This window comes from Elaeis guineensis, chromosome 10, assembly GCF_000442705.2.
Source record: "Elaeis guineensis isolate ETL-2024a chromosome 10, EG11, whole genome shotgun sequence".
Lineage (NCBI taxonomy): Eukaryota > Viridiplantae > Streptophyta > Magnoliopsida > Arecales > Arecaceae > Elaeis > Elaeis guineensis.
Genome location: NC_026002.2, coordinates 76,448,305 through 76,474,579, shown reverse-complemented (window position 1 = coordinate 76,474,579; position 26,275 = coordinate 76,448,305). Strand labels below are relative to the sequence as shown.

Below are 26,275 nucleotides of genomic sequence, written 5' to 3'. Positions count from 1 at the left end.
TGTCTGAGGTCTTGGATGGATTGGAGATAGCTTGGAGGGCCATTCACCGAAGGTTCATGTCCCTTAGGATTTTGAGGATGCGGAGTATTTAATATTCATACTTTCCAATAATGATAGTCTGCTGGGGTGGGTGGTTGGGAGTTTGACCACTAGAAGGCATGGTCCTCAAGACCACTCCTATGGTGATACCTGCCATGTAGTCAGTGAGAGATAATTGAAGGTACCCAAGTTTGGCTCCTCTATAAATGGAGCCTTTCTGCCATTTGAGATTGGTGTTGACCCAATATTTTCAATATTATGGTGGTGCCATCTTATCTGTCCTCAAGAGATTGCTGGCACCTTCCTTCGAGTGGTGGAACCTCCACCATCGCTCGATCAGTCACTGAGTGCTTCAGAGGAGCACGTTGGCAAGCTGTTTGGTTTGGCTAGGGGGTATTGGAAAAATCTGTCACTCCAGTGAGGGAGTCAGAGTGGTGGTCATTGGAGGCTGCTTTGGCATTGTGTTCTACAAAAAGGTCTTAGACCTTTCTAAGGAGCCACTCCTCCTTCCTTGATGAGGTTATCTTTTGGCCATCCTTAGTGGAATATCCTGGAGGTGGATGGATCATTGAAAGAGTGCCGGCTATGTCATCACCGATATCCATTTCTACGATTCGATAGCCATTAAGGGGAAGGTCCCCAGGCATAGGGTTGCTGTAGATTTTGTCGAGGGTTGATCGGTCTGAGGATGGCATCGGAGCTCCAATCTTGTAGTTTTTTTTTTTATTTTGTTGTTGTCACCTTTGTGCAAGCAAAGATGTCTTTGTAAATAAAATACTTTTTTCTTTTTGAGCCTCGCATGATTGTTGATGTTCTTTGTAACATGATTTTGATGGAGGAGTTTGCAGAAGATTGTTTGGAAGCATTGTCCAAGATCAATCCGAGATAGCTTATTTATGGGCTTTGCTCGATCTATCAGAGCATTAAATGGTCAGGCATGATCCTGAGGGGTCATCTTCTTAGTGACGCCCTCGGTTTCTATTTGACTCGTCCATGGACAAGGAGCACCCTGTGGTTGGAAGGTGTCTCCAGAGGACGTCGGCGAAGAAGACTGTCTCCTTCGTCGACATCTTCGATCTTTGCTCGACTTATCTATGGATAAAAAGCACAGCACGATCGGAAGGGGTCCCCGAAGGGCTATCCCCTTCACTGACGTCCTCAATCTTCGCTCAACTTATCCATGGATAAGGAGCGTAATGTGGTCAGAAGGAATCCCCGGAGGGCTATCCCTTTCACTAATATTTTCGATTTTCGCTCTACTTATCCATGGATAAAGAGCGCCATATGGTTAGAAGGGGTCCCCGGAGGGCTATCCCATTCACTGATGTCCTCAACCCTCACTCTACTTATCTGTGGATAAGTAGCGCAGCATGGCTAGAAGGGATCTCCCAAGGGTTGTCCCCTTCACCGACGTCCACGGCCTTCGCTCAACTTGTCTGTGGACAAGGAGCACTGCATGGCCAAAAGGGGTCAAAGCTTGTCCCAATGAGGTTTTCCGAAGCCAACGCCGAATTGATTTTTGGATCGCGCTTTCAATTTGCCAACTGAAGCCTATCATCGAATCATTTCAAAGACATTCACTTATAGTCGGATATGATCGATTATAATCGGGCTCCCTACTTGATTGCTTTTATAAAAATCTATATAGAAACTCAATTCTTTTATATCAATATAATCAACTAACTCTCAACTTACCAATGTGGAGTCTTCAAGTTCTCAATGTCCAAATTTGGAGAATGGAGGTTTCATCAGTGTCTCCAGTCTGCTACCATCGTTGATAAGGCAACTACACTATTGTAACATCTTTCGGTTGCCCTTCTCACCTCTTCTGATTTTCATCATGGTCTTCTGCTCTCCTACCACTGCTAAGGCTTGTGAGCACACCCACAATGTTGACTATGAGTAGATTATCACTGCCCCACTGTTCATTGCGTACACCGGACAATGCAGACCCACACAAGGGCCCAATGGGCCAAGGTGTCAAATCATTAACCGTCATGAGCGGATGCACCAAACTTACGAGCTTGAGAAAATCGGATGGTTGGGCAACTCCCCCTTGACTTCATTGGATGGATGGTTGGCGAGATACGATGGAGCAGTTGCCACGTCCTACAACTCTCTCTCTCTAATTGGGTTGCTGGCTCTCCTTCTAGTGCCAAACTATTATGTAAGGCTCCAGGACAAGCTGATGTGGTGGAAGAGAGATGTTGGTTGGAACATCGGGGCGTCACGGGAGACCTACAAAAGAAGTCTACATACGTCAGAGGAGGTGCTCCGATGGGGGACCCTACGATGCTTAATTCAGTCGGAGCTTTGAGCACAGTGAAAGAAAGAAAGCTAACTTAATGTGGCATCATGTTTGTTATCTCTTTTGGGGTCTTTTTATTATCTTTATATAGAGGAGGTGTTGGAGTTTGTTATGTATAAACCCATAGGTTGTTGGGATAGGGAGTCTGCCCACTAACCAGGTTGTTAGTCATAGGCGGCTGACGTTGCCACATTCTGAGAGTTTATTGGGAGATCCCAACTGTTGCTCATGTGACCCAATTTGATTGGTGCACTCATGAGATTGGCCTGCGGCCAAAGTGTTGTCCTATTCAGATCCGCCTCAAGGCAGATCATGGAACCTTGCCTTTTATGGTCGGTGAGATACTGATCTGCAGATCGGCAAAAGCTTAAATTAGTATTGGTTGGGGGACTTTGTTCCTGTTGTCAAGGAGATGTCGATCCGAAGGTCGGCGACACTCTAACCTGCGGGTTGGATGGAACCCGATGAGATCGCTTTATCATGGTGGTCCACAACATGTTCGGTGGTGCATGTTGTCACAGTTCATCTTAGCATTTATACTAGTTCGGGATTTTTATGGATGAGTTGTGAAGATATTGACTAAGATGGCATGACTCCATGACGCTCTCTTTTTTTCTTTTTTATCAATTCTTGATGTAAACCAATTATTTCTTTTTTTTCTTTTTTTTTCTCATCATATACCATATATTCATCTTTTACGTCAATCAAGCTTGATGGACTCAGCTTGCGGTCCCAAACAGACTAGAAAAGACAGACTTCTTGTTGACTAAAAATCAACTAAGAGTGTATGCAGAATCCAAATCCCATTTAACTGATATTTGACAATTGAGTTAAACCAATTAGCAAAGAATTGTTAGCACATAATTATTTTGGTTTGCCACTACAAATTGAAGTGAGATTATTATGGATTGCTATCACGGACTGAAGCATGGTTTTTGATTTGCTAGTCACGGACTAAAGTGTGACCATAATTAGTTCGAAATCCTAAAGACAACTACTAATTGATCTAAATCAAGTTAATAAGACATGGATGATAAGATATGAAACCATAATTAAGTAAAAGAGGCTTTACTTAATTTTATATATATATATATATATATATATATATATATATATATATATATATATATATATATATATATATATATATATATATATATATATATATATACTTTTGAAAAGATAGATATTCAATAGCATATAATATATATTTTTCGTATATACCGATATTGAGTTATACTAGATACTCGATATGAGATTTTATGCCTTATGTTTTCTTTTGATGCTATTCATATATTTTTTTCAATCATATAATTATATTAACACGAGTGTGTGGGGATTCTTACTGGACTGTAAAGCTTACCATCCATCTTTCTCTTCTTTTTTTTCAGAGTTCTAGGATGTTTGTATTTAGCTAAAATTAGAATCGTGATTTGAATGGATTAATTAGATAGAGCACCGTCAACGATAGTTGGATGACCGAATTTTATAAATTATATAAAATTGATAATTATTAATATAGAATTATTTATTATGAATTGAGACCGATAATTTTTATGGGATGTTGAGATGATAAAAAATTTTACAAACTTTACATATTTTTTAGGGATGGTTCTAGAAAGTTTATGGTTATTATGCATCCAATCCAAATATGAGATTGGAGGTGTGACACATGCTTTCTGAAAAAATTATCCAATGCATGAATGGGACGAGCCAACAACACCATCATCTGAGGCCTGGATTTTGGGAATGGTGACAGCGGAGGCGAACTGAACTGGCACTGCTGCAGCTCCTGTTCCCTGCACTGCAGGAAGGGCTTTCGAGTTCACTGCAGCCCATGCTTTACCTGCTCAACAATTCTTCTCATCCATACTTATGTTTTGTTTGTTGGTTTGCTTTGGTTTTAGTATTGGGCCGGGAGATGGTATCGAGCCTGAGTTTTGAAGTACATTTAGTTTACACGGATCCACCTCCAAATGGAACCGTGGTGCAGTAAATATTTTAATTTTTTTATTATTTATTTATTTTTGATCATTCAGATTTTAATCGATTGCAATATCAATATGCATGATTCGTGTAGTAAATATTTCAAAAATTAAAATTATTTTATATCATAAATTATTTTTTTCTAAACATCTTCTTCGTAGGTCACCAAAGGTTGAGGAGATGCAGCGGGGTTACAGGGGAACCATGGAAAAACCATAGGATGCTGCAGGATAAAGAAGAGGGATGGGGGGAGCACGTAAAGGAGATGTCGCAGGCCGTGCCTAGAGACTTGGGGGGGACCATGGAGAAGCCACGGGTCCTAATGGGGTGGGGGAGGAGTCATGGGCAGAGGGTCGAGTGGGGAGTGGGAGAGGGGGTAGTTGGTGCGGAGAAACCACGAGTAGAGAAAAAAAATAAAATATTATTTTTTAAAAAAATAATAAAATATTATTTTTTAAAAAAATAATAAAATATATAAAAATGATAATATATAATATTTTAAATATTTTTATAATATTTTATTATTATTCAGTGTCATAGCAAAATTCTTGCTTTATTTATTCATCTATAGAAAGGGTTGGACTATGCGCTTTATGTTAACTCTTTTGGAAAAGAAGTTGATGATTCAAAATTTATGATAGAATATACAAATTTAAGATATAAATCAGTGAATATGATCTGCAATTAAAAGATATATAGAAACTGAATTCATATATTTTGGTAGTCTCTGATCAGATCATCATATAGGTGTCAATATGAATAATTTTAATAACATATTCTATGTTTTATTATGATTTGATCATCAAAATTTAAAGAATTTAAATATATCATATTTTAAGATGTATAGACCATAATTCATAAAATAGTTTTTAATTTATACATTGTATTGTGTGTTTTTATTATACTAGTATAATTGATACTGTTCAGTTTGGTATAGATCAAATGCATCAATTAAAGACCAACAAAAACTTAAATTTTATTTCTTAAAAAAAATTAAAGTGTAGATCATGTTCAACATTTGGATTTTCAATTTGAATAGCAAATCATGAGGAAAATTAAATGCATCACCATGAGGAAAACTTATAATTTTCAGAACTTACAATTAAATGCATCACCATGAGGAAAATAAATCAAACCAATGAGAAAATCATGGGTCCCTACAACCTGTTGATGCAGCGAAGAAGCATAAGTAATCCATATTTTGGTTGTAATGAAAAAACACGGTTATCACCTATTTTTCATCCATTGCACCACTTCTCCGCTTGTTGCAAAGGTAATGCCATCAAACTTGGAAGGATGGATGGATGGTACAAAGCAACATGACTATACAATATGCATACCTATTTCTAGTTCCAGGAAAATCAGAAAAAAAAAAAAAAAAAGGACAAGAAGACATCGATGGTTTATATGGCTCACACTTTGTCTTGGGATAATGTATTGATTGCTGATGAAATAGTTGACAATATATTAATTGTTGATGAACGGTTCAGATTTGATTATCATGCATATGAAATAGTTGATAATGTATTAGTTGTTCATGAGAATCTGTCTCATATTTGGATTCACCAAATATTTTTGTTCTAGTTCCTCAATTTACATATTTGACACTCTAGTCTCGTATAACCAGGGGTGATAATGGATCAAGCTAGGCCAAGTCAAGTAAGGACAACAACATACAAAATCTTGACCCGTATCGCAAATGACTGGACCTGGTATTGGGTCAAGACCATCTATCCATAGCCATGATTCATTTTTGGTTTTCTATTCGATCCTAATCTAATTTATTTTTGCTGAACTGAATCCCTGTAGAGCAAAGTTAACCTGTCAAATTCAATCCTTAAAATTTAATCGGCTAATCTTCAAAATGATTTACATAATTAGAATTAAGAAAAATCAATCATTCAACAAATTCTTATCCAAGATTGTAACTCAATCTAACCTAAAATATTTTGGTCCAAAATAGAACTGTACTCTGATAACTTGAATGGGGACAAATTTGATTCCATTTTTGACCCATTTGAAAATTTGGGTGAGACAAAATTTGTCCAATGTTCAACCCTAACTAACATTCCCAGGCTCTAATGAGTCATGGTAATAGTTAGAATTCACGAATGAATAATGTAATTATATTTGATTTCAATGATTTCATAGTAATATAGTAAAGTACAGTATATAGGGAAGGGATACAATGAATTTAGGTTAGAATTATGACTATGTACATAAGAGAATACAAAAAGAACGAGATATCAAAGATTGGCATAATATCGGTATGATCTCCGAAATATAATCAGTATGATTCTGGATATCACAGAATATGATATGCATAATCTTTGGAATAAAATCTACATGATTCTTAATATTACAGAATATCTTAACAGATATTCTTTCATTAATTATACAACCCCTAAAGTGGCTTCTTATAGATAACATCATCTCAAATAATCTGAACAATTTTTTCAAGAGTAATTCTTTGTACACTGTATGTAGTATAGAAAAAATATATCATCCTATTTGATTGGAATACGTAGCCACTGTATTTCAATGTACATTTAATGCCTGTAGTTTTATTTTTTCATTTGAAATTTTGAATGACAAAAATATCTCTCTTTTATTGAAAAAATTATCACATCCTGTGATCATATTATGAGATCCAACAGTCAAATTATGACTTTTTGCATACAGAAAGTCACAATTTAGCCATAGAATATTATAAGGATGGGAGAAAAATTTTTGCCATTTAAAAATTTTATAAATTTTTAATTACGAAAATATCTTTTTCTCTTTATGACTTTTAAAAGAAAAATTATGATATCATATATACAGAAAGTCATAATTTGATTGTAAGATGTCATAATATGGCCACAAGATGTTATAATTTTTTTCAGAGGAGGAAAGATATTTTCGTTATTCAAAATTTCAAATAAAAAAGTAAAACTGTAGGCATTAAATGTGTGTTAGAAAATAGTAGCTACGTAGCCCAATCAGATAGAGCGGTATATTTTTTCTTCACTGCATGTGTCGTATAAAAAAATTTTTCTTTTTTCGGATGTAATAGGCTAAATAGCCTGCGATATATACAACCAAGAATGGTTTGGAAGTGCCTGATAAATCCATTTTTAGACTAAATTTTTTATCATATTAGTGTAAATTATTACTACGACAATGAAGACTTTATTTTCTTCTCTCTCTCCCTCCTACCCTCCTCGCACATAGCGCAACTAATACTGTAACTCAAAAGCCCTGATGCATTGCCACAAACATTAATCTTAATGATGCTAAACACGGTAAGATGAATCCACATTAGGAGAAGCATATATCGAGATTATTTTTTTATATTTTATATTTCTTATTTTCAAAACTATTATCAACCTCGAAATCGCTGGTTCAACTGACAATTTCATGGCCACCTTGGTGCTGACATGATCGGAAGTGAAATCGTCGGCTGTATTGACAATTACAGAAATCACAAGCTCAATCAATGATTTTTTTTTTTTTTTTTTGGAGGGAGGAGGGGGGGAGGTGGAGGGTGGAAGGGGAGGGCTGGGGTTTGGGGGCCAGGGGGATCTCACGGGACCGACCTTGGGCGGGGTTGAGGGGTGGGGTGCGGGGAACGGGGGTGGTAGTTTTGGAAATAAGTTGGAGGGGGTAGTTTTGAAAATAAGCAAAAAAAAAAAAAAAAAAAAAAAATCCCAGCATATACCGTAGCACTCCACCCATAATTAGAGCATCACCAAATCACCAGTACGACACCCACAAAATCGCCACCCAGATCTGGGGCCCAGTAGAGCCAGGCCTTGAACGTGGGACCAAGGTCAACACAACCAGCAATACCGCGACACGTGTACTGGAGCACGGAGTCGTCGCCACCCAAACCGCAACCATGGGTGCCTTGGAGCAAGTTAGCATGCAAGAACGGGACGGCCAGGTCCCATGCTTGCCTTTCCTTTCACGTCCTCCTTCCCTCTATCTTAATTTCTTCTTTCCTTTTCCACCACCTTTGATAAAAACGAAAAATAAACAAAGCCAGCCAAGACACCCATCTGCTGTCCTTCTGGTTCGACCGTGTGGTAAACATTTTGTTGTTAAATATTTATTTTGTGGGGAAGAGATAGCGATCGAGCAGACGCGTTGGGGGAATGAAGCCGGACGACGAGATGGGGCCGGACTACCGGAGGTTCGAGGTCGAGACGGACGACGAGGATAACGAGGCCCAGCACCACGACGACTCCCACCGGTCCTCTTCCTCCTCCCCCTCGGCCCACTCGTCCGATTACTCCCGACATCACGCTGGAGGGCCCAGCTCTTATCAGCCCAGTTGGCCCCAGAGCTACAGGTTCTCTCTACCGCCTTTTCCTCTCTCTCTCTCTCTCTCTCTCTCTCTCTCTCATACACCTTACGTTCAACCTAGTGCAATGGATGGTGATAGATGCGGAAAATTCTCGTCACCGGACCCGGGGAATAGAAAATGTTGACTGGATGGAAGAATTTGAAAAGATTGGATATTTTCCACACAGGAGAAGCACCAGATGGCAAATTCAGGAATGGTAGGGAAAAAATATAGCAGATTGGTATCTGTGGTTTTTTTCACCTTCTCTTGTATGAGAACTGATAAAATATATGGGAGATAAATGGATGAGATCGGAAGACTATTCTAAGGGAGTATCAATGCAGGAGTACTCGCTATTTAGACTTTGATAGATGGTAACTGGTCAGCATATAAAAAAGCTAGTGACAACATCATCAAAACATAAAAAAAAAAGCTAGTGAAAATATCTTCTCAATTCTTTAATTTGTAGAACTAAATAATAATAATAAACCCTTTAGTACGCTAGAAAAAGAAAGTGAAGAATTTCCTAGAGAAAGATGGTGGATTATAGGAGATTTTACAAAAGAAAAACCATGTTTTCACGTTTGCAAAGATGGGCCAACCTTTTTTTTGTTTCCTTTTTTTTTTTTTGTCGTTTTGATTTTGGACTTGCTGTTATGCTTCTACCTATCCTAAAGTTGATAAATGCACTTACATTGATCAAACACATATTTTAGCAATGAGTGACCATGTTATACAAGCTGGCAACCCTAATTATGATGCAAATAAGAAAATTATTTAGCAGAATTTTTAAATTCAATAATAAAAATTTTTCCATGCAGATTGTAACGATCGAATTTGGAAGACAATGTAAAAATATTTGCCAAGGTTATACAAGTTGGTGGAGGCTTTTTTTTTTTTTTTTTTTTGGTAAATTTAACAATTAATAAAATTTTTAATGCAACATATTTTTAAATTATAACAATAGAATTAATCATAAAAGTTTGGGGAGAAAGGAGAAAAAAAATTTGAAAAGATATAGAAAAATATGTACGAATAACATAAAAAGTTATATGTCAAAAATAGACTAATAATAGAACCCATAAAAATGATTTGAAAACAAAAAAATAAAAGGACCGGAAAAGATAGGATGAAAAAAGATAAAATAATGAAGAATTTAAAAAAATAAAAAAATATATTTGTCAAGAATGGGATTCGAACCCATGCCCTTTCGGACCAGTACCTGAAACTGGCGCCTTAGACCAACTCGGCCATCTTGACATGTTCAATGGAATGGTGCAGGAAATCTATTGATATGTTTGCCAGCGTTCCGTCACCCAAAGTCGCGTTCCTGGCGGGGTCCAGCTTGGTTCGTGCGGGCAGCTCTTTCTTCACGGGTTCGATGTTGGCCCCATCAGCACCAGAGGAGGTGCCCCCTGTCACCAAGCCCCTCATCCACCCCGGCTCAGACCATCCTGGGCCTCCAGCCTATACTCCCCTTCCTTCCACTCTATCAAAGGGTTCCTTCGGGGGATACTCCTACTATGACTTGCCTCCCTCACCACAGTGCTCTACAGCTCAAGCAATCCTCAATGGTATATATGACAAACTCTGACCTCCTTTAACCATGTCTTGGCTCTATATTTTACCATCCTACGGTTTTTCTCTTATTTGACTTCCGCACTACATCTCTATAAGTTGAATTGATTGCATATATGCCTCAAGGTACGTACTTTAGCACAATGCACCACTGCATGTACAGCCATGTAGAAAAATACGTATGTATGCAAGCATGCATACGTGCATGCTCGTATATTTAGTGTGAATAGTGCTTGAAAAGAGGAAAAGAAACAGCAAACGTGAACGAAAATGTTGCTTTTCCCCCTCTTAGTCTCGAATCATTAATCAAGGCTACTTATAGAGGGGCACTTGTCGGTGGTGTGAGCTTGAACTGTGTAACTAGTAACATTAGCTTGCCCATCAACTTTCCTTGTTTCAGAGAAAGATCTCACTTTTATGCAGGGTTGTCATGGCCAAAAGTTCCGTACCAATTAATAGTTTTCAGTCAGGTTGAGACAAATAATAAATTTCTCCAAAGGATCCGATGGAAATATGGAACATGCTTTGATCCATATGAGAATTGAGAATCAGATATAGGTGGCAAAAAATTTGGTGAATACTGTAATATGAACTAGAAGAAGACATGGTTGCCTTTTCTTGTACAACTTCCCTATTTTACCCATATATGTACTTAATTTTCATGTGAGTGATTCTATTTGATTATTAACACATGGCACCTAGTCTGAAACACTAAATAAGTAAATCCACTCGCAAGGACCACCAACCTAAAACCTACGAGAATTTTGTTTATCAATGCAAGTGCATGGATAACTTTGTGCTCCATTTTGTGCAATATGTTCATTTGGTTGAAAATGTGTTTGTTCGATAGGAATTAATGTCCTGTGTGGAGTTGGAATCCTTACAACCCCTTATGCAATCAAAGAAGGTGGATGGTTGGGCATGCTGGTGCTGTTTGGATTGGGTGCCATCTCATGCTACACCGGGGTTTTGCTGAAGAGATGCTTAGATAGCTCCCCAGAACTCCAGACATATCCTGACATTGGACAGGCAGCATTTGGAATGACTGGTCGTTTATGGATATCGGTATGTTTCCTGACCATTGAACCATTAGATGCGTTTAGAATTATAAGATTGGAAATTTCTACCACCATCACAGAAACTTGTGTGCTTTTTCTAATGATTTTACTTGTTTGATGCAGATAGTCCTTTACCTAGAGCTTTATGTAAGAATATGTTCTTTTAGAAATATTAGATCATTCTACTCATTTCCTGTCACCTAGGCACACTCTTTTCAGTGTAAAAGTAATCAGTATTGCCTATTCTTCTATGCAGGCAAGTTGTGTCGAGTACATAATTCTAGTGGGTAATAGCTTATCATCATTGTTTCCAGATGCCCACGTAAATTTCATGGGGGTTGATTTGAGTTCTCAGCAGCTCTTTGCTGTAACAACAGCCATCATGGTTCTTCCAACAGTGTGGCTCAGAAAACTTAGTTTGCTTTCGTACCTCTCAGGTGATGGTCATTGTGAATCCATGAAACTTTCCGAGTCTTTATCAGATCCTTAGCAACCTGTTTGATTCATAAGCATTCGTATGTAAATGTTTCAGCTGGTGGTGTGATTGCAACTATACTGGCTGTGATCTGTTTGCTTTGGGTGGGTGTGGTAGATCGAGTTGGGTTCCATCCAGCTGGGACTGCACTGGATCTTGCGAACCTTCCAGTAGCAGTAGGGTTATATGGCTTCTGCTATTCAGGGCATTCTGTTTTTCCAAACATATATTCTTCTATGAAGATACAGGCACAATTCCCAGCAGTTCTGATTTTCTGGTAACAAGTAACGAATATTATTTATCATTTCAAATTTTCTCTGAAAGCTCTAGATTTCTAGTGGATGCCACCATGTTACCATCTAAGAGTGAACGAAACAAATATCTACCCAAATCAACAACTAAACATTGTTTCTTGCATCTTAATATGGCACGGATCTTGAACTGGGTGCCAAGAATTTACTATATACATGATAAGGGCAAGTTTGCCATTCTGAAGCATGGGAGGTCATATTCTGATAATTTAGAATAAAATGGTTGATTCTTCAATGAACAAAGTGAATTATCTCCAAGTCCTTGCTTAAAAGATTACTGATACAAAGAACAATTCCACTAGTAGTTTGATCGACTCAAACTTGTTTGGACATACAACAATAGGATTCCAAGCACTGGAAATGACCGAAATTATGCTACTTAGATGCAGGTCACATATAAATAAAAATTTCCATGTCCATTTGTACACAACAATAGGAAACAGTTGATGATAGCCTAGGTGAACATTTGTGCCAGGAAATCTGTTAGGGGAACAAAGATGAGAGGTAATCATTATACTCTTACTAAAAGAAGAGGAGAAAATCTGCAAAAGAATAGAAAAGGAATGCAACAGAGGTTTTTATTTCATATGTGGCATATTCGGCGCATTATATTCTCATAATTTGGTCTCTTATTGGAATTCATTGCTAAGTGTAAGATTTTCCATCTACATTATCTATCTAAAAGCTACAGATTACCAAATGGAGAAGCAATTGCGTGTAAGTGAGGCATCCAACTTGAAACATCAGCACTTCTTGATAAAAACAAAAAAAAAGGTTTAAACTACAAAACTAAATTTGATTGCTGAATCTTTTTCCTTTTCCTTGCTAAATAGTCCGTGCATAGGGCTTTTTTGCATTAGTTCATGCTAATGAAACAGTCTGCATTGCATACATTCTTTTGATGGAGGTTTTATCGTGGATCCCTAACACTAGATGTTAAAAGAGCATGCCTATATTAGGAGCTGTAATCAGTAGTGACGTTTTTAGCCAACAATTGATTACCATATAACCAAGTTGTATACTTCTGAAAAATCTTAACCTTTTGCATCTATTTTTTCACACTTTTCTGATTCACTTGTTTGAGATGATGATAATACACAACTCCAGTGTTTCGATCTTGTCAAAACATTCCTCTATAATCCTCGGTCAACATTTTACTTACGTGCGTAATCATCTGATTCAAGAGATTCTCTCATGATTGCTCTGTTGTCTCTTTCTTGGTGCAGTTTTATCCTGTGCACCATTCTGTATGCTGGGGTAGCAGTGGCAGGTTTTCTGATGTTTGGCGAGTCTATTAAGTCTCAGTTTACGCTAAATATGCCTCAACAATATCTGTCCTCTAAAATTGCTGTTTGGACTACGGTATGAGCAACACAGAATAAAATTTAGTACATGAAGAATAGGATGCAATGCTGGGTTATTCTGAATATATAACCGTCCTGAACTGACCCCACTCAACTTATAAAATTTGGCACATTTAAAATTGATTGAGGGACTAATTGGTCTTCACAAATTACTTTCCAATAACATGTTGTTGGTTTGTTTTTGTTCTGTAGGTTGTAAATCCTCTCTCGAAGTATGCATTAACCATGACTCCAGTTGCACTGAGTCTAGAGGAGCTTTTGCCTTCGACTGAACAATCTCATTTGGTTGCAGTGTTGATCAGAATGGTTCTGGTTTTCTCAACATTGTTTGTGGCACTGTTGGTTCCATTTTTTGGTGAGAAATTCCTCAAGCAAACTCTTCCATTTCTGTAATGCACTTGTATATGGTGTTTACATATTTTATCCTTGGGTTTGTGAACTTCCCTTAGATATCTGAACATAACTATGACAATAGCCAACAAACCTTGTCACATCAAGGTTTTGTTCACTTTTCACAATTTCAATTTTATTTAGAGCTACATTCTCTATCAATATAACACTTTCCAAATCCTATTTACTTTGAATTTCAAACTAAATGCCCTTAAGTATCCTAAATTGGTCCTGTCCTCTAGCTGTTACACATGATAGTATGTTATAATTCTTTCACTAGGAAGCATAATTGCTTCTTTCTTTGAATTGCAGGATTTGTAATGGCATTGCTTGGATCTGTTTTCACAATGTTAGTGGTAAGTTTTTCATTAGGTAGGCTTATTGTGCTTTAAATTATCTCATTATCAGAATCTGCTAGAATATTTACGACACACCGTGGCTGCCATAACAGGCTCTTATTTTACCTTGTGCATGCTATCTCAGTATCCAACGCAGATCGGTAAATTTTATACAGGTAAGAGAGTTCATATATTTTATGTCATTAACATAATCTAAAGCATCATTATAAAAATCATCTTAAAACTCTTAATCGTTGCCACTGTCTCTCTCTTTTGTCAGACATATTGAGTCATAACAAGCATGCTCTATCTCATTGTGATATTTTTTTTGAAAAAACAAGAGAGAATTGCTGTGTGATTATTCCTGTTTAGGTATCTTGTCATTACGTGCTTCTGAAAAATCATTCTTCCCCACTTGAAGCAATCTTGTGCCAGGAATGCTATGTCAATCCTTGACACAGGATAATGCAGTATTGTCACATTCCTAAAAAGAGCAGTTACTACAGAAGATAAGAAGTCACATCTTGTTTTTCTGGAAGTACGAAAACTTCTACAACTCTCATCAGTGATCCTGCAACTATGGGCATCTCTAACAGAGTTTCACACTTCACTGTAGGAGCTAACAAGGGGAACTCTAAGCCATCTTTAAAAAAATAAATGCAGAGATTTCACCTGTTATACCTTTGGACTTGGAGAAGACTCACTGCAGCTCTTACCAAGTAGGTGCTGGTTCTTGATTGAGGTAACATAAGCCTTAAAAATTGAAATAGATTACATGGTCTAGAAAAGTAGCTGAAATGAAATTCATGTAATTTAACCGAGTTAGATTATCTGTTGGCTCACCAATCTACAGGAAGACCATATTTCATAATCCTCGTGTTTATTGCAAGAAGGTGTTGCAGATACGTGGAAGAATGAAAACTAAATGGTAACTTAAAAGTTACAGTTAGTATTCAGATGAAAGTCCAAAATTATATATGCGAAAATAATTAAAAGAAAATTTTACTTCACTATATATATATATGCTTCTAAATAGATGACTTTGACACAATTTTTGATATTTGTTTACCATACATAGAATCACAGCTTTTTTCATAAACCATGCATATCAAACATTTATCATGAATGGCCAGTACATTGATATGCAGCTTGAAAGCTGACGTATCATCTGACTATCAGTAATTACCATAAAAAACCCACAACAACAGGTCAAACAGGTGGGGCATCAGTGAAGTTCATGGAAATATAAATTGCAAAAAAACTACTGAGCTTATAGAAACAATTCTTTTGTACAAGCAGAGGTGCAAGCAAGCCGAGCCGAGCCGAGTATCCGGCTGCTCGACTCTCCTTGGCTTGGTATATCAGAACATCTGCTTAAGTTCGAGCTAAGCTTCACATAAAGTACTCAGGCTCAACTCGGCTAGGCTCTGAGACAAGTTTTAGTCAAGCCGAGTTTTTCCATTGTTTTTGAGCCAAGCTGGTATTCTGGTTCAGCTCATTTATGGAGTTGAACTCAAAAAAGGAAAAAATGTTTGAGCTCAGCTGGTTTCTTAGCTGATCTGAGCTCAACAAGTAATTAGTGAGCTAAGCCCACGCTGCTTATGAGCAGCTCAGTTCATTTGCAGCTCTGTGTACAAGACAAAGCAGGAGAAGGGTCCAAAGGTTAAACTGCTTCTGCTGGTAAATTTTTCAATATTTAGGTATAGAAAGTGATATTTCAAGTTTGTTTTATTTGAATTATAAAATGTTACATTTTTCCATGTGCTAACTGAATGTTTGATTTACTAGTAATTTCTTGAGTGATGGCTAACTTAAAATTAAAGACTAATGAGTTCTGATTTGAAATTTGAACTTGATGTCGTATAATGAATAAAATTGGAGTTGCAATTCCAATACTCTAACTCAAATGAGGGTTTCGACCAAACTAAGTTTTTTAAGATTTGTGTTCCAGTTAACCAGTCTTTCTGTTTTTAAGTTTAAACAGTCGAAGAATAGTTAAGTTTATCCATTCTAGAACTAGTAGTTTTAGATTTCAGTTGATCATTCATTCTGTGGCTGGCTGCAAGCACTATAATTCAAAGGTGCTATTAAGTTTTTCCTACCTTTTGTATCAGGTTTTTGTGTGCATTTCAATTATCATGGTGGGAATTGTTTGCTCGTGCTTTGGTTCATACCACTCAATCAAGCAGATACTTGACCGTAAAGGGCATTAGATTTCTTGCGAGCATTTACATTATTCATTCAAGTGCTGAAGTGAGCCAAAGGTCTCAAGCTATATTTTCATGCAAAATTGTCAGAAACCAGCCAACAGCAAATGATATAAATGAATTAGCATCAATCAAGTGGTAATGAACCAAATGGAACACATAAACTACTTAATCTGTATGCTCCTTTCATACAGGTCCCAAGAATGAAGCAATTCTTCGATCCTGTATACCAGTTTTTTCATGATGCAGGTATTGGTTTATTCAAGCTTGTCCAGCATATTCAAGAACCTTTTTGATCAATTTTCCGTTTTAATTACCTAATGTTATCATTCCAAAGATATTGTTATCATGAATGAGATTCTCTTCGATATCAAACATATAAATCTTGAATGCTTAGCAATTGATATGGGTAAAATAGTCAGATTGGTTCACAAGTTAGCGTGAACTGGCCTTTATTTTACCTGCTTATAGATCCTATTACTCTTCTTAGACGTTGTCTCTTTCCTACGTTAATTTGCATAACTACAATTGAGTCATAAACAATACCATGACCATTTTTTTTTTCTCCAAATATTTCAATGTGGAAGATGGATTTGCCTCCCTTATGTGTCGCACGAAAGAAGGTGAATCATTCTTTTGCTCAAAAGATACATACTATACCATCGTTACTCAATCTAAGAATATACACCTTGTATGACTGAAGATGAAAATTGAGATTAATATAGTAATCATTAATTTAACGATTGTGTTACTGTAGAAAAATATCCTAAATTACATAACAATCATTGTCAATTGAGGAAATCAATTTGATTTGATTAGATCTGAAGACCTGAATCAAAATTTATCATATCGAACGGTACCGATGCATACCTACCATACTAGTACCATATTAGTATGGAGGATTTACCAACATTCGGTACATCGAATTAGATTTCATATCCGATATATTGATAGTTGTTACGGTGGTTACTGCGAGCACCTCAGATCAGCGCTATATCACAAGATATTTCAAGTCCTAGGGTCATCAACACGATCGCTGACCGTTGTATAAGCTGAGGAGTCCATCTCCATGCTGAGCTGAAGCATCCCTGAGGTATGATCTGTGTATGAGCTCCTCAACCGACTTACCTCTTCAACGTGTGCGATAGCTGTCTATCCCGAATAAATAAGATTTGGCATAACCGTCGCCCTTATTCTTGTTGGAGCGGTTAAGGGTTGAATTATCTCGCCCAGTTTGGCATGTCCAACGGTCCGACGATCTCAGGATCGTGCAATTTCACAGCTAACAATCCAGTTGTCCGACATCTTTCTATATAAACAATCAGAGCTTCGAAGATCCAGGTAAGTCTAATCAAATCCATCTCATAGAATCCGTTACTGCTCTTTTATTCTATGCTTTTCTGACTTGAGCGTCGGAGAATCCTCATCGAAGCCACAACCTCTGATTTGGAACTTATTTTGTAGATCACTCCAGTGTCAAAAACACCGCATGAGGTATCTAGGTGTTCGTCTTTCGACCTCGTCCAATTTAAGCAGCAACAGATAGAGGAAGAGCCTACTTTCGCATTCATGGCTCCAAGATGAATATCTTCCCGGCTTTCCAACATCATGGCTTTCCGACAAGCGGCCAGCCAAGCTGACAATCAAGTTCAACCACTGGCATCGAAAATTCCTCTGTCGGTTCAACCGGTCGTTCCTCCATTGGTTCAACCGGCCCAGCTTGAAGGAAAAACTGTCTTTTTTCTGTGTAGGATCTTCCAGATTTCATCAAATCTGGGGCGGAATAAATTAAAAATTTTTATTCTACGCTATTTCAGATCTAATGTCTATTAGATCTAATTTTATTATCTGATATTTAAAATTTAAAATTAAATCTAAAAGTATGAGCAATATAGACATACCTCAAGGGTAATCTAATTATCCTGTAGATGATCGCAGCACTGCCTGAGGTTCTGATGTAGCCACGCAAGCGCTTGGCCTCTACCAATATCCACTCAGGTAGGATCTGGAATGTCTTCTCCTCGCGATTCTACGCTCCAAAAATTAGATCAATATCTGATTTGGAAGTACTTCAGAACTCCTTCTGAAGTTGGAGCAACAGCCTGTCGAAGATGTCCTACAGCCTTCTGTTTCAGACGTCACCACGCCTTGTACCTTTACCAGATGAACGTCTAACTTCTTGGATGTGAAGAGGGGAGAAAGGAGAGTAGGGATGGCAAAATTAATCCGACCCGATGGGTATACACCCTACCCGAATCCGGTCAAATCCAAAAAATAGGGTTTGACTGGGTTTGGGTAAAACCCGAAAACTATAGTACGGGTATGGGTAGGGTATGGGTAGTGCTATTTTCTACCCGAACCCGACCCGAACCTATGGATATGGGTAATATCTGAACCCATATCCGAATATATATATATATATATACATATCCGAATATATATATACATATACATATACATACATACATATATATATATATATATATACACACACACACACACATACACACACACATATATATGATCTCTCTCTCTTTCTCTCTCTCTCTCTATATATATATATAATTATATATATGTATGCATGTATATGTATGCATGCATATATGTATGCATGTATGTATGTGTGTGTGTTAGAAGTGTGTATGTGCGTATGTATGTATGTATATATATATAATTGGTAATTCTATTTTTGATTGATAATATGCATAAAATTATTTTACTTTTTTTTGGTATAGAATGGATGGGTATGGGTTGGATATGGGGCGGGTATGGATTGGGTATGGGAAAATGGGTTACCCACGGATATCTCCGAACCCGTTGGGTATGGGGATGGGTATCTCTTTTCTTATCCGATTGGATATCGGGTCGGGTTTGGGTATAGGGTATTAAGTTCGGATTTGGGGATGGGTAGTATACTACCCGACCCAAACCCTACCCATTGCCATCCCTAAAGAAGAGCAGGGAGGATGTGGAGAAGAGGGGAGGGGGCGGCAGCTAATGGGTTTTTTGCATAAAACAAGTTCTATCTCGAAACCCTAGGTGCAGCAGGGTTTATATAGATCCTGTATGCTGCGCAGTGCCACATCATTCGACCAATCAAAAAATTTCAATAAATTTTGAAAAAATTCTGATTGGTAGAGTGATGTCATCTGATCACATCAGATAAAAATCTCTATACTCTCTCCTATGTTGGCGCCAATATTGGATAAGCACAAATAAGGTGGCGCCAAAGAGTCCAAGTTTATCAGGACTCTTTGGTTCTTATCCATTTGGGGCACCCACTTAAATCCAATTGAGCTCACGCCATAATCTGATGATGGCACCCAATTTGAAGTGGTTTGGACATGTGGACACTCCACAAAAATTCTCTAATGAATCCTCTTCAGTTTAAGACTCATATGTCAACTTTTGACAGATGTCCAAAAATGAAATTGGCAGGTGCTAGAAATTAGCAGGTGTTGTCTTAAATTCATCTCATGAATTAAGACAAATCTTTTCTGAGCTGGACAAGCTTCAATTAGACTGAGAGAAATATTTTCAAGGTTCTTTGGATGAGCCAGATCATATTTAGCTCAGTAGAGATAGAAAAGATTATACGAGGAGAAAGTTAGGCTCAATCGAGTGCTAGCACGATTTTCTTGAACCTAATTAGATCTTATCCAAATCAATTGGGGTAGCCCAATTGATGACATCCAGACCCTAATCCTTATTTGTGTGACCCAATTAGGTTCAATTCTGTATGGTAATGAGACATGTCGTGATCTCATCATCGACATCATCGAAACTCCTTTCGATAGACCAGAACTCTTCTGATTCAGACAATTAGAATGATCGATCATCAAAATCATTCTAATTGCTCCCAAAATCCACCAGTGATACCTTGCAGTATATGGTGGCAACCCATCAGAACTGAAAACGAACCTCTTGGTGCAGCTACCTGTGTGATTGAGTTCCTCTATCATGAGTCCCGAATGAATTAGGGTTAAGATGAACTCGTCAAATCCAACATCAGTCATATGAATCAATCGATCAATCCGAGTCCGATGTGAAACTCAATGAAAAATTTTTTTCCATTATTTCACTCTACCATGGCCATGGGCTTAAGGACTCGATCTTTCGATCATCATAGGACTACTCCTCTCATCTACCGAGGTTGATAGATCCCATCTTGGTGCGATCTAGTTCCTACAATGGATATGCTATAGCCAACATACACCTCAGGATTCTAAATGGCTAGAAGATCGAGTTATGGTGTAGTCAAACTATAACATACTCAATGTGAACCGTTGATGCACCTCAGGTCAAAGAACTAGACACACAACTGCAGCATCGAGCTAGTCATCGACGAGAAGGTAGACTTCCTTATGACTGCTTGAGGTGGTCATGCTCAGTACTCTCATTCTCAATGAATATCTGTATTCTCACTCCGGTATCTCTACACCACAGACTCAAGACTCATCTATCTTAAGAAAGCGATCGTACACTAACTTTTCGGATCAATCACCATCCTCATGATGATCCTATGGTCAGGAGCAGTTTATGAGTTAGTTATGTAAATTCATGCCTTAAATTTTCAACTCTTGAAAATATGAATTTACATTCCCACTAACTCAAAGGATGTATCACAGACACAATGTACACAATGTGATAGAAGAATAACCCTTTTATTCATTTATAGTCAAAATTATAAATTTGCCCTTAGTTCTGTACAGGAATGTGTCAGCCGATCTGACATCTAGGGCACACATCTAACACAGCTGACGTCAGTCACGGCGGATCAATTCGGTCAGCTCTTCCAGCAAATTCAACATCTGACGATCACGATCCAAGCTATCCAGATTTTTCTCTCATCTTTTTAAACGGTACCACAGCCTGCCCAGACTGTCCCTACAGTTAATACAATGGTACGTCATACAGTTCCCTCGGTGGTGCCGTCTGTGCCTTTTGCAGTGGTGCCCCCATAGAATCCTATCTTGACTGCGGCTCCACAGCCATCACCTCAACCAGAGCCACAGGTATCTCTTTGAAGTCCGAAGAGGAAGTTGACTCATCAAAATCGCCTTAGGGCCTAGCAGCCGGCTAGACGATGATCTCCAAGCCCATAGTCGAGCCACGACTCAACCCTCGAACATCAATATCCTCTGCACTCTGAGGCTGGTATCGTCCATGAAGTTGATTTTGAAAGGCAGTTTCAAGAGCTCGACCAGCAGTTGGGCCAGAAAATAGAAAAGGCTCTCAATAATAATAGCTCCTCAGTGCTATCCTATGAAGGGTATAATAGCCAGCCACCTTTCGTCTTGAGGATTGTGCAGGAACCACTCCCCTCTGCACTTCAAACTGCCTCAGCTGGAGGTCTATGATGGGACCACCAACCATGTCGATCATGTGGAGACATTCAAGGCAACCATACTCCTTCAGGGAGCATCGGATGCAATCCTTTATCAAGCATTCTCTCCAACCCTTAAGGGGACCGCTCAGCAATGGTATTCGAGTTTGAGGTCGGTGTCTATCTATTCCTTTGAGGACTTATGTCGGTCTTTCATCGATCATTTCATCAGCAGTCGACGATCTTAGAAATGATCTGATTACGTCCATACCATCAAGTAAAAAGAGAATAAATCAATCCACTCTTTTATGAACAGATTCCACGTGGTGACTCTGGAGGTCCAAAACTTAGACCAGTCGATCGTAATGGCCACAATGATGAGCGATCTGCTGAAGAACGACTTGAAAAAATTATTAGTTAAGACTTATCCTTGGGATATCTCTAATGTGCTTGTCCGTGCGGAGAAGTATGTCCACATAGAAGAGGCCTTTGCCGATGATACTTATGTCAGTTCAGCCGTAGTGGGATCCAGTAAGGAGCGTCATCCAAGGTGAGAGGAGAAAAGACACTAGCACTCTCGGTCTTTGCCCCCGAGGTGGAATAATCGGGGTCAAAATCATCGATCCCGTAATCATCCGAGAAGGATTTGGTAACCATCACCTCTTGGACAGTATAATAACTACATGCCCTTGAATGTTCTTCGGAGAGATGTGTTGTTATAAGTGAGGCCTAAGTTATCTGAGCCTCGGCTGATGAGAACAAAGCTGGAACGTCATCGAGATCCAAATAAATACTACTTTTACCATCGTGACCATGATCACGATATTGAAGACTGCCACCAGCTTCGTGACAAGATCGAGAGGCTTGTCAGATAGGAGTGGCTAAATCATTTTATTTGGAGAGTGGCCCCTTAACGTCGAGCTCTGAGAGTTCAGTAGCCACCTCCTTTGCCTCAGCAGCCTCTCTCTTTGCCTCAAGCGCAGTAAGCCCCAGCGCAGCAGGAGCGGCAGCAGGTCGGAGGGCAAATGGTAGAAAAAAAACTATCCATCTGAGGAAAAATTCATACGATTACTGGGGGGTCATCTGGATCAGAAAGTTCCCTCGACTTACAACACCATCCTCGACCGTCCTAGCCTATGGACTTTGAAAGCTGTCGTCTTAAGCTACCGTCTGGTGATGAAGTTTCCAACCAAGCACGAAGTGGGGCAGATTCGAGGCAACCAAGTCATGGCTCGTGAATGCTTTGTCGCCAAACTAAGAAGTAGAGAATCAACCGGCTCCGATAGAAATCCAGCTCGAGCTTTCGATAGGCTTGGATGCTAGGAAGGACCTTTTAGATGTCCCGCTGAGGAAGGAGAATTTGAGCCAGATGATGAAAATTGGCTCGCGACTAGATGAGATAACCAAATGTCGATTAATTAATCTTTTACAGAAAAATGTAGATCTTTTTATCTAGTCTGCTGCAGACATGTCCGACATCGATTCTGAGGTGATATTGTAGCGAAAATTTTGTGCAGAGGCAAAATAATAATTTTAAAACTTTTTCAAAATTACTATTTTACAGCAGAATTATTAATTAATCTTATTAATTAATACTAATTAACCCTACACTAGGATCTAAATATGATACAACAGCATGCATTTAAATTTGAAATTCAAATTTGAATCAGTAAACCTTTTACAGTACTGTGTTTAGAACACATCATCTTTTGCGGGTAATCGATCACCGCAATCTGATCACCGTCGGAGGGCTCTGATCGTCACGTCGCAGCCACACAAATGTCTGACCTCTGCGGATCGTCCACACGAACTCCCGTCTGATCAGCTCCTCACGAATGCTAGTTCGTGATTTCACCCTTTTGATGGCAGATGTTGATCGAACTCCTTCGATCGATGTGTGCCGACTTCTAGGATGCTCCGGATCATCTGCACAGTTGCTTGAGAGGCTGATGGATCTCTCTCTGAAATTTGGTGGACTCACGACACTCGTGGCACACCAATCTCACTTCTCGATCCCTAGGTAGAAACCCTAGGGTACACACCAAAAACCCTACGCCCAATGTTCTCTCTTTTCTTTCTTTTTCTCTCAGAAGGTTTTGGACCTTCACCTTACACACAAGCCTTCCTCACGCCCCACTTTCTTTCTCTTAATTTTTCTGCACACGCCCCACCTTTCTTCCATTTTTAAAACAACGTCGAACGTGTCTTATCCGCGTGAGAGGATAAAGACAAGATGTTACACATTTGAATTCAAATCAAATTTGAATTCAAACAAAAATCAACTTATCCCTATCCTTTTGGGCGTGAGAAGAGAAGGGGCGTGGCTCTTTGTGCGTGGAAAATGTTTTACGAGAAACCTTTTCTCGTGTAAGTAATGTGGCGCACAAAATGGATAAGGATGAAGGGGCAACTGATAAGTTATCCATTTAAATTCAAACATGCTTTGAATTTGAATGGCTAACTAATTATTTTATCCATCCATATGGCGCACAAATGAGGGCGTGGGGAAGGGTTTTGCGTGAGAAAACTTTCACGAGAAGTTTCTTCTCGTGAATTCAAATGGGTGCAAGGAAGTTGGGTGTCGCAGGGAATTTAAAACAAGGTGGTTTGATTCAAATTGAGCCAACCTAATCTAAATAGGTTAAGCACAATTAGAATAGATTAAACCCAACATAATTAGGCTTAATTAGGCTCAATAAAATTCTAATTAAATCAAGAATTAACTAAGCCTAACTCCTGATCAAATCAGGGACTAAACCACCTTAGCGATTAGGTCAACATTTAACCTAATCGGGTCAATCCAAACTGAATCCAATTCAATTGGACTTGATCCAAAAATAATTACTCAATCAAATTGAGTTAATTAGCGATCAAATCACTAATTAAACCTCTCATAAATATTGAGTCCAAATCCGATGGGCAATCAGGCATCAGAGACCATCGATATGAAACCCTGATCAAAGAATTCAAATTTCAAATTCAAAATTTGAAATTCAAAATTTTGACCCCGGTACCCAAAATGTGTGGAACTCATGATCAGAGAATCCTAATTCTCAATCATAGAGTCTCAGACAGATAAGACTCATAATCAGCCATCAAATCAGAAAGGAACCTCTAATGTGTGTGACCCCACAGGTTCGAACCTAAGCCGATAGCACAGGAACCAATTCCTGTACTAATCGAAGTGACCATCTAGCAATGATACCCGATGATCGGATAGGTCGAATAATCGCAATCGCAATATTCAGAACCTACGTGAATATGGTTACCGTATAATTCATCCCTTTTGACCCCTGTGTTTAGGATGACTCAGGATTAAACTGTCAACCCTGATGATATCATCCGAATCGTGTTCAACTCAATTAGTCCTGTGACTCCTCACTAGGACTACCCTGGCCAAGGTTTTGCTAAATTGAAACACGGCTGTACACAGCTCCTAAACTGGAGTGGTCAATCCCATCTTGACACACGCACCGACAAGTCAAGTACTTGACTACACCCAACAGCCTTCCGTCACTGAATTAGAAATTCAGGTAGTCCAGTGCCTAAGTGCAGTGAGTTGCTTGCAAGTCACCGTGGCGGTCTCAGGTTGGAGGGACATTTATACCCATATCCCATCGGAGCAAATCTTGACAGCAGAAATAGCTCCGGAGTTGGTCACGTTCAGTGCAGATGTACCATTACATCTCACCTGTATGCCATACCAGTGTCTCCACACTCTTTGGTTATGAGGACAACCAACCCATATGGCACACAACGACCTATACTCGATAAACGTTGTCGTCCTTGGTAACAACGTATCATTTGGTCGCGAACATGTTTAAGGACTAAGCGACAAATCCTCCTTTGTCGAGTCTAAATGGTCCTAAGGACTTCACCACAACATAGGAGTTCATTAGAAGATGAAACATTTGTGATGAAAAAATACCAAAATAACTTTTATTTATTTATAATTCATGTACTAATATAAAAGGAGCACAACCATCAACAGGCTGACGATTGACTTTGGAACACTATTCTCAATAATCTCCCACTTGGCCTAAAGCCTATCGGTGCAGTATCTAATACCCATCTTCGACTTGTAGTCGTTGAACTCCTTCACCGCAATGGCTTTAGTGAATGGGTCAGTCAGGTTCTCCTTCCCGTCGATCTTCTGAAGGTCGACGTCACCTCGATCCACGATCTCCCAGATGAGATGGTAGCGGCGCAGAATATGCTTCGTCCGCTGGTGTGCCTTTGGTTCCATCGCCTGAGCAATGGCTCCAAAGCTGTCGCAGTAAAGCAGAACTGGACCAACAAGGGAGGGTGCTACTCCGAGCTCGGTGATGAATTTCTTCAGCCACACCGCTTCTTTGGCAGCATCTAATGCAGCAATATACTCCACCTCGCATACTGAATCAGCCACAGTATGCTGCTTGGAACTCTTCCAGCAGACAGCCCCACCATTAAGGGTAAAAATAAATCCTGACACACTCTTGCTATCATCGCGATCAGATTGGAAACTAGAGTCTGTAAACCCTATAAGTCTCAAGTCCGAATCACCATATATAAGCCACTGGTCCTTAGTA

At 38.8% G+C, this 26,275-nt stretch overlaps 1 protein-coding gene and 1 non-coding gene across 2 annotated transcripts; one reads left to right on the top strand and one right to left on the bottom strand.

The window, feature by feature from the left end:
• The first annotated feature begins 8,295 nt into the window (after positions 1 to 8,295).
• Positions 8,296 to 16,692, top strand: LOC105033469 (amino acid transporter AVT1C). The gene is made up of 11 exons (XM_010908297.4): positions 8,296 to 8,666; positions 9,942 to 10,234; positions 11,089 to 11,303; positions 11,420 to 11,443; positions 11,553 to 11,733; positions 11,829 to 12,048; positions 13,309 to 13,444; positions 13,639 to 13,801; positions 14,149 to 14,192; positions 14,288 to 14,350; positions 16,289 to 16,692. The coding sequence occupies exons 1-11, from the start codon at positions 8,470 to 8,472 to the stop codon at positions 16,385 to 16,387; spliced, it is 1,635 nt and encodes a 544-aa protein (XP_010906599.2). The 5' UTR covers positions 8,296 to 8,469; the 3' UTR covers positions 16,388 to 16,692.
• TRNAL-CAG (transfer RNA leucine (anticodon CAG)) lies at positions 9,840 to 9,920 on the bottom strand. Its single transcript has one exon. It is a non-coding gene; the product is annotated as a tRNA-Leu (tRNA).
• Positions 16,693 to 26,275: the final 9,583 nt, after the last annotated feature.

What these genes read in the sequence shown, in the direction of transcription:
- LOC105033469 (XM_010908297.4), top strand. Translation starts at nt 8,470, where the DNA reads ATGAAGCCGGACGACGAGATGGGGCCGGACTACCGGAGGTTCGAGGTC. An exon ending in CTGGTCGTTTATGGATATCG is followed by an intron (nt 11,304 to 11,419) that starts GTATGTTTCCTG and finishes TGTTTGATGCAG; the next exon opens with ATAGTCCTTTACCTAGAGCT. An exon ending in TTTGCTTTCGTACCTCTCAG is followed by an intron (nt 11,734 to 11,828) that starts GTGATGGTCATT and finishes TAAATGTTTCAG; the next exon opens with CTGGTGGTGTGATTGCAACT.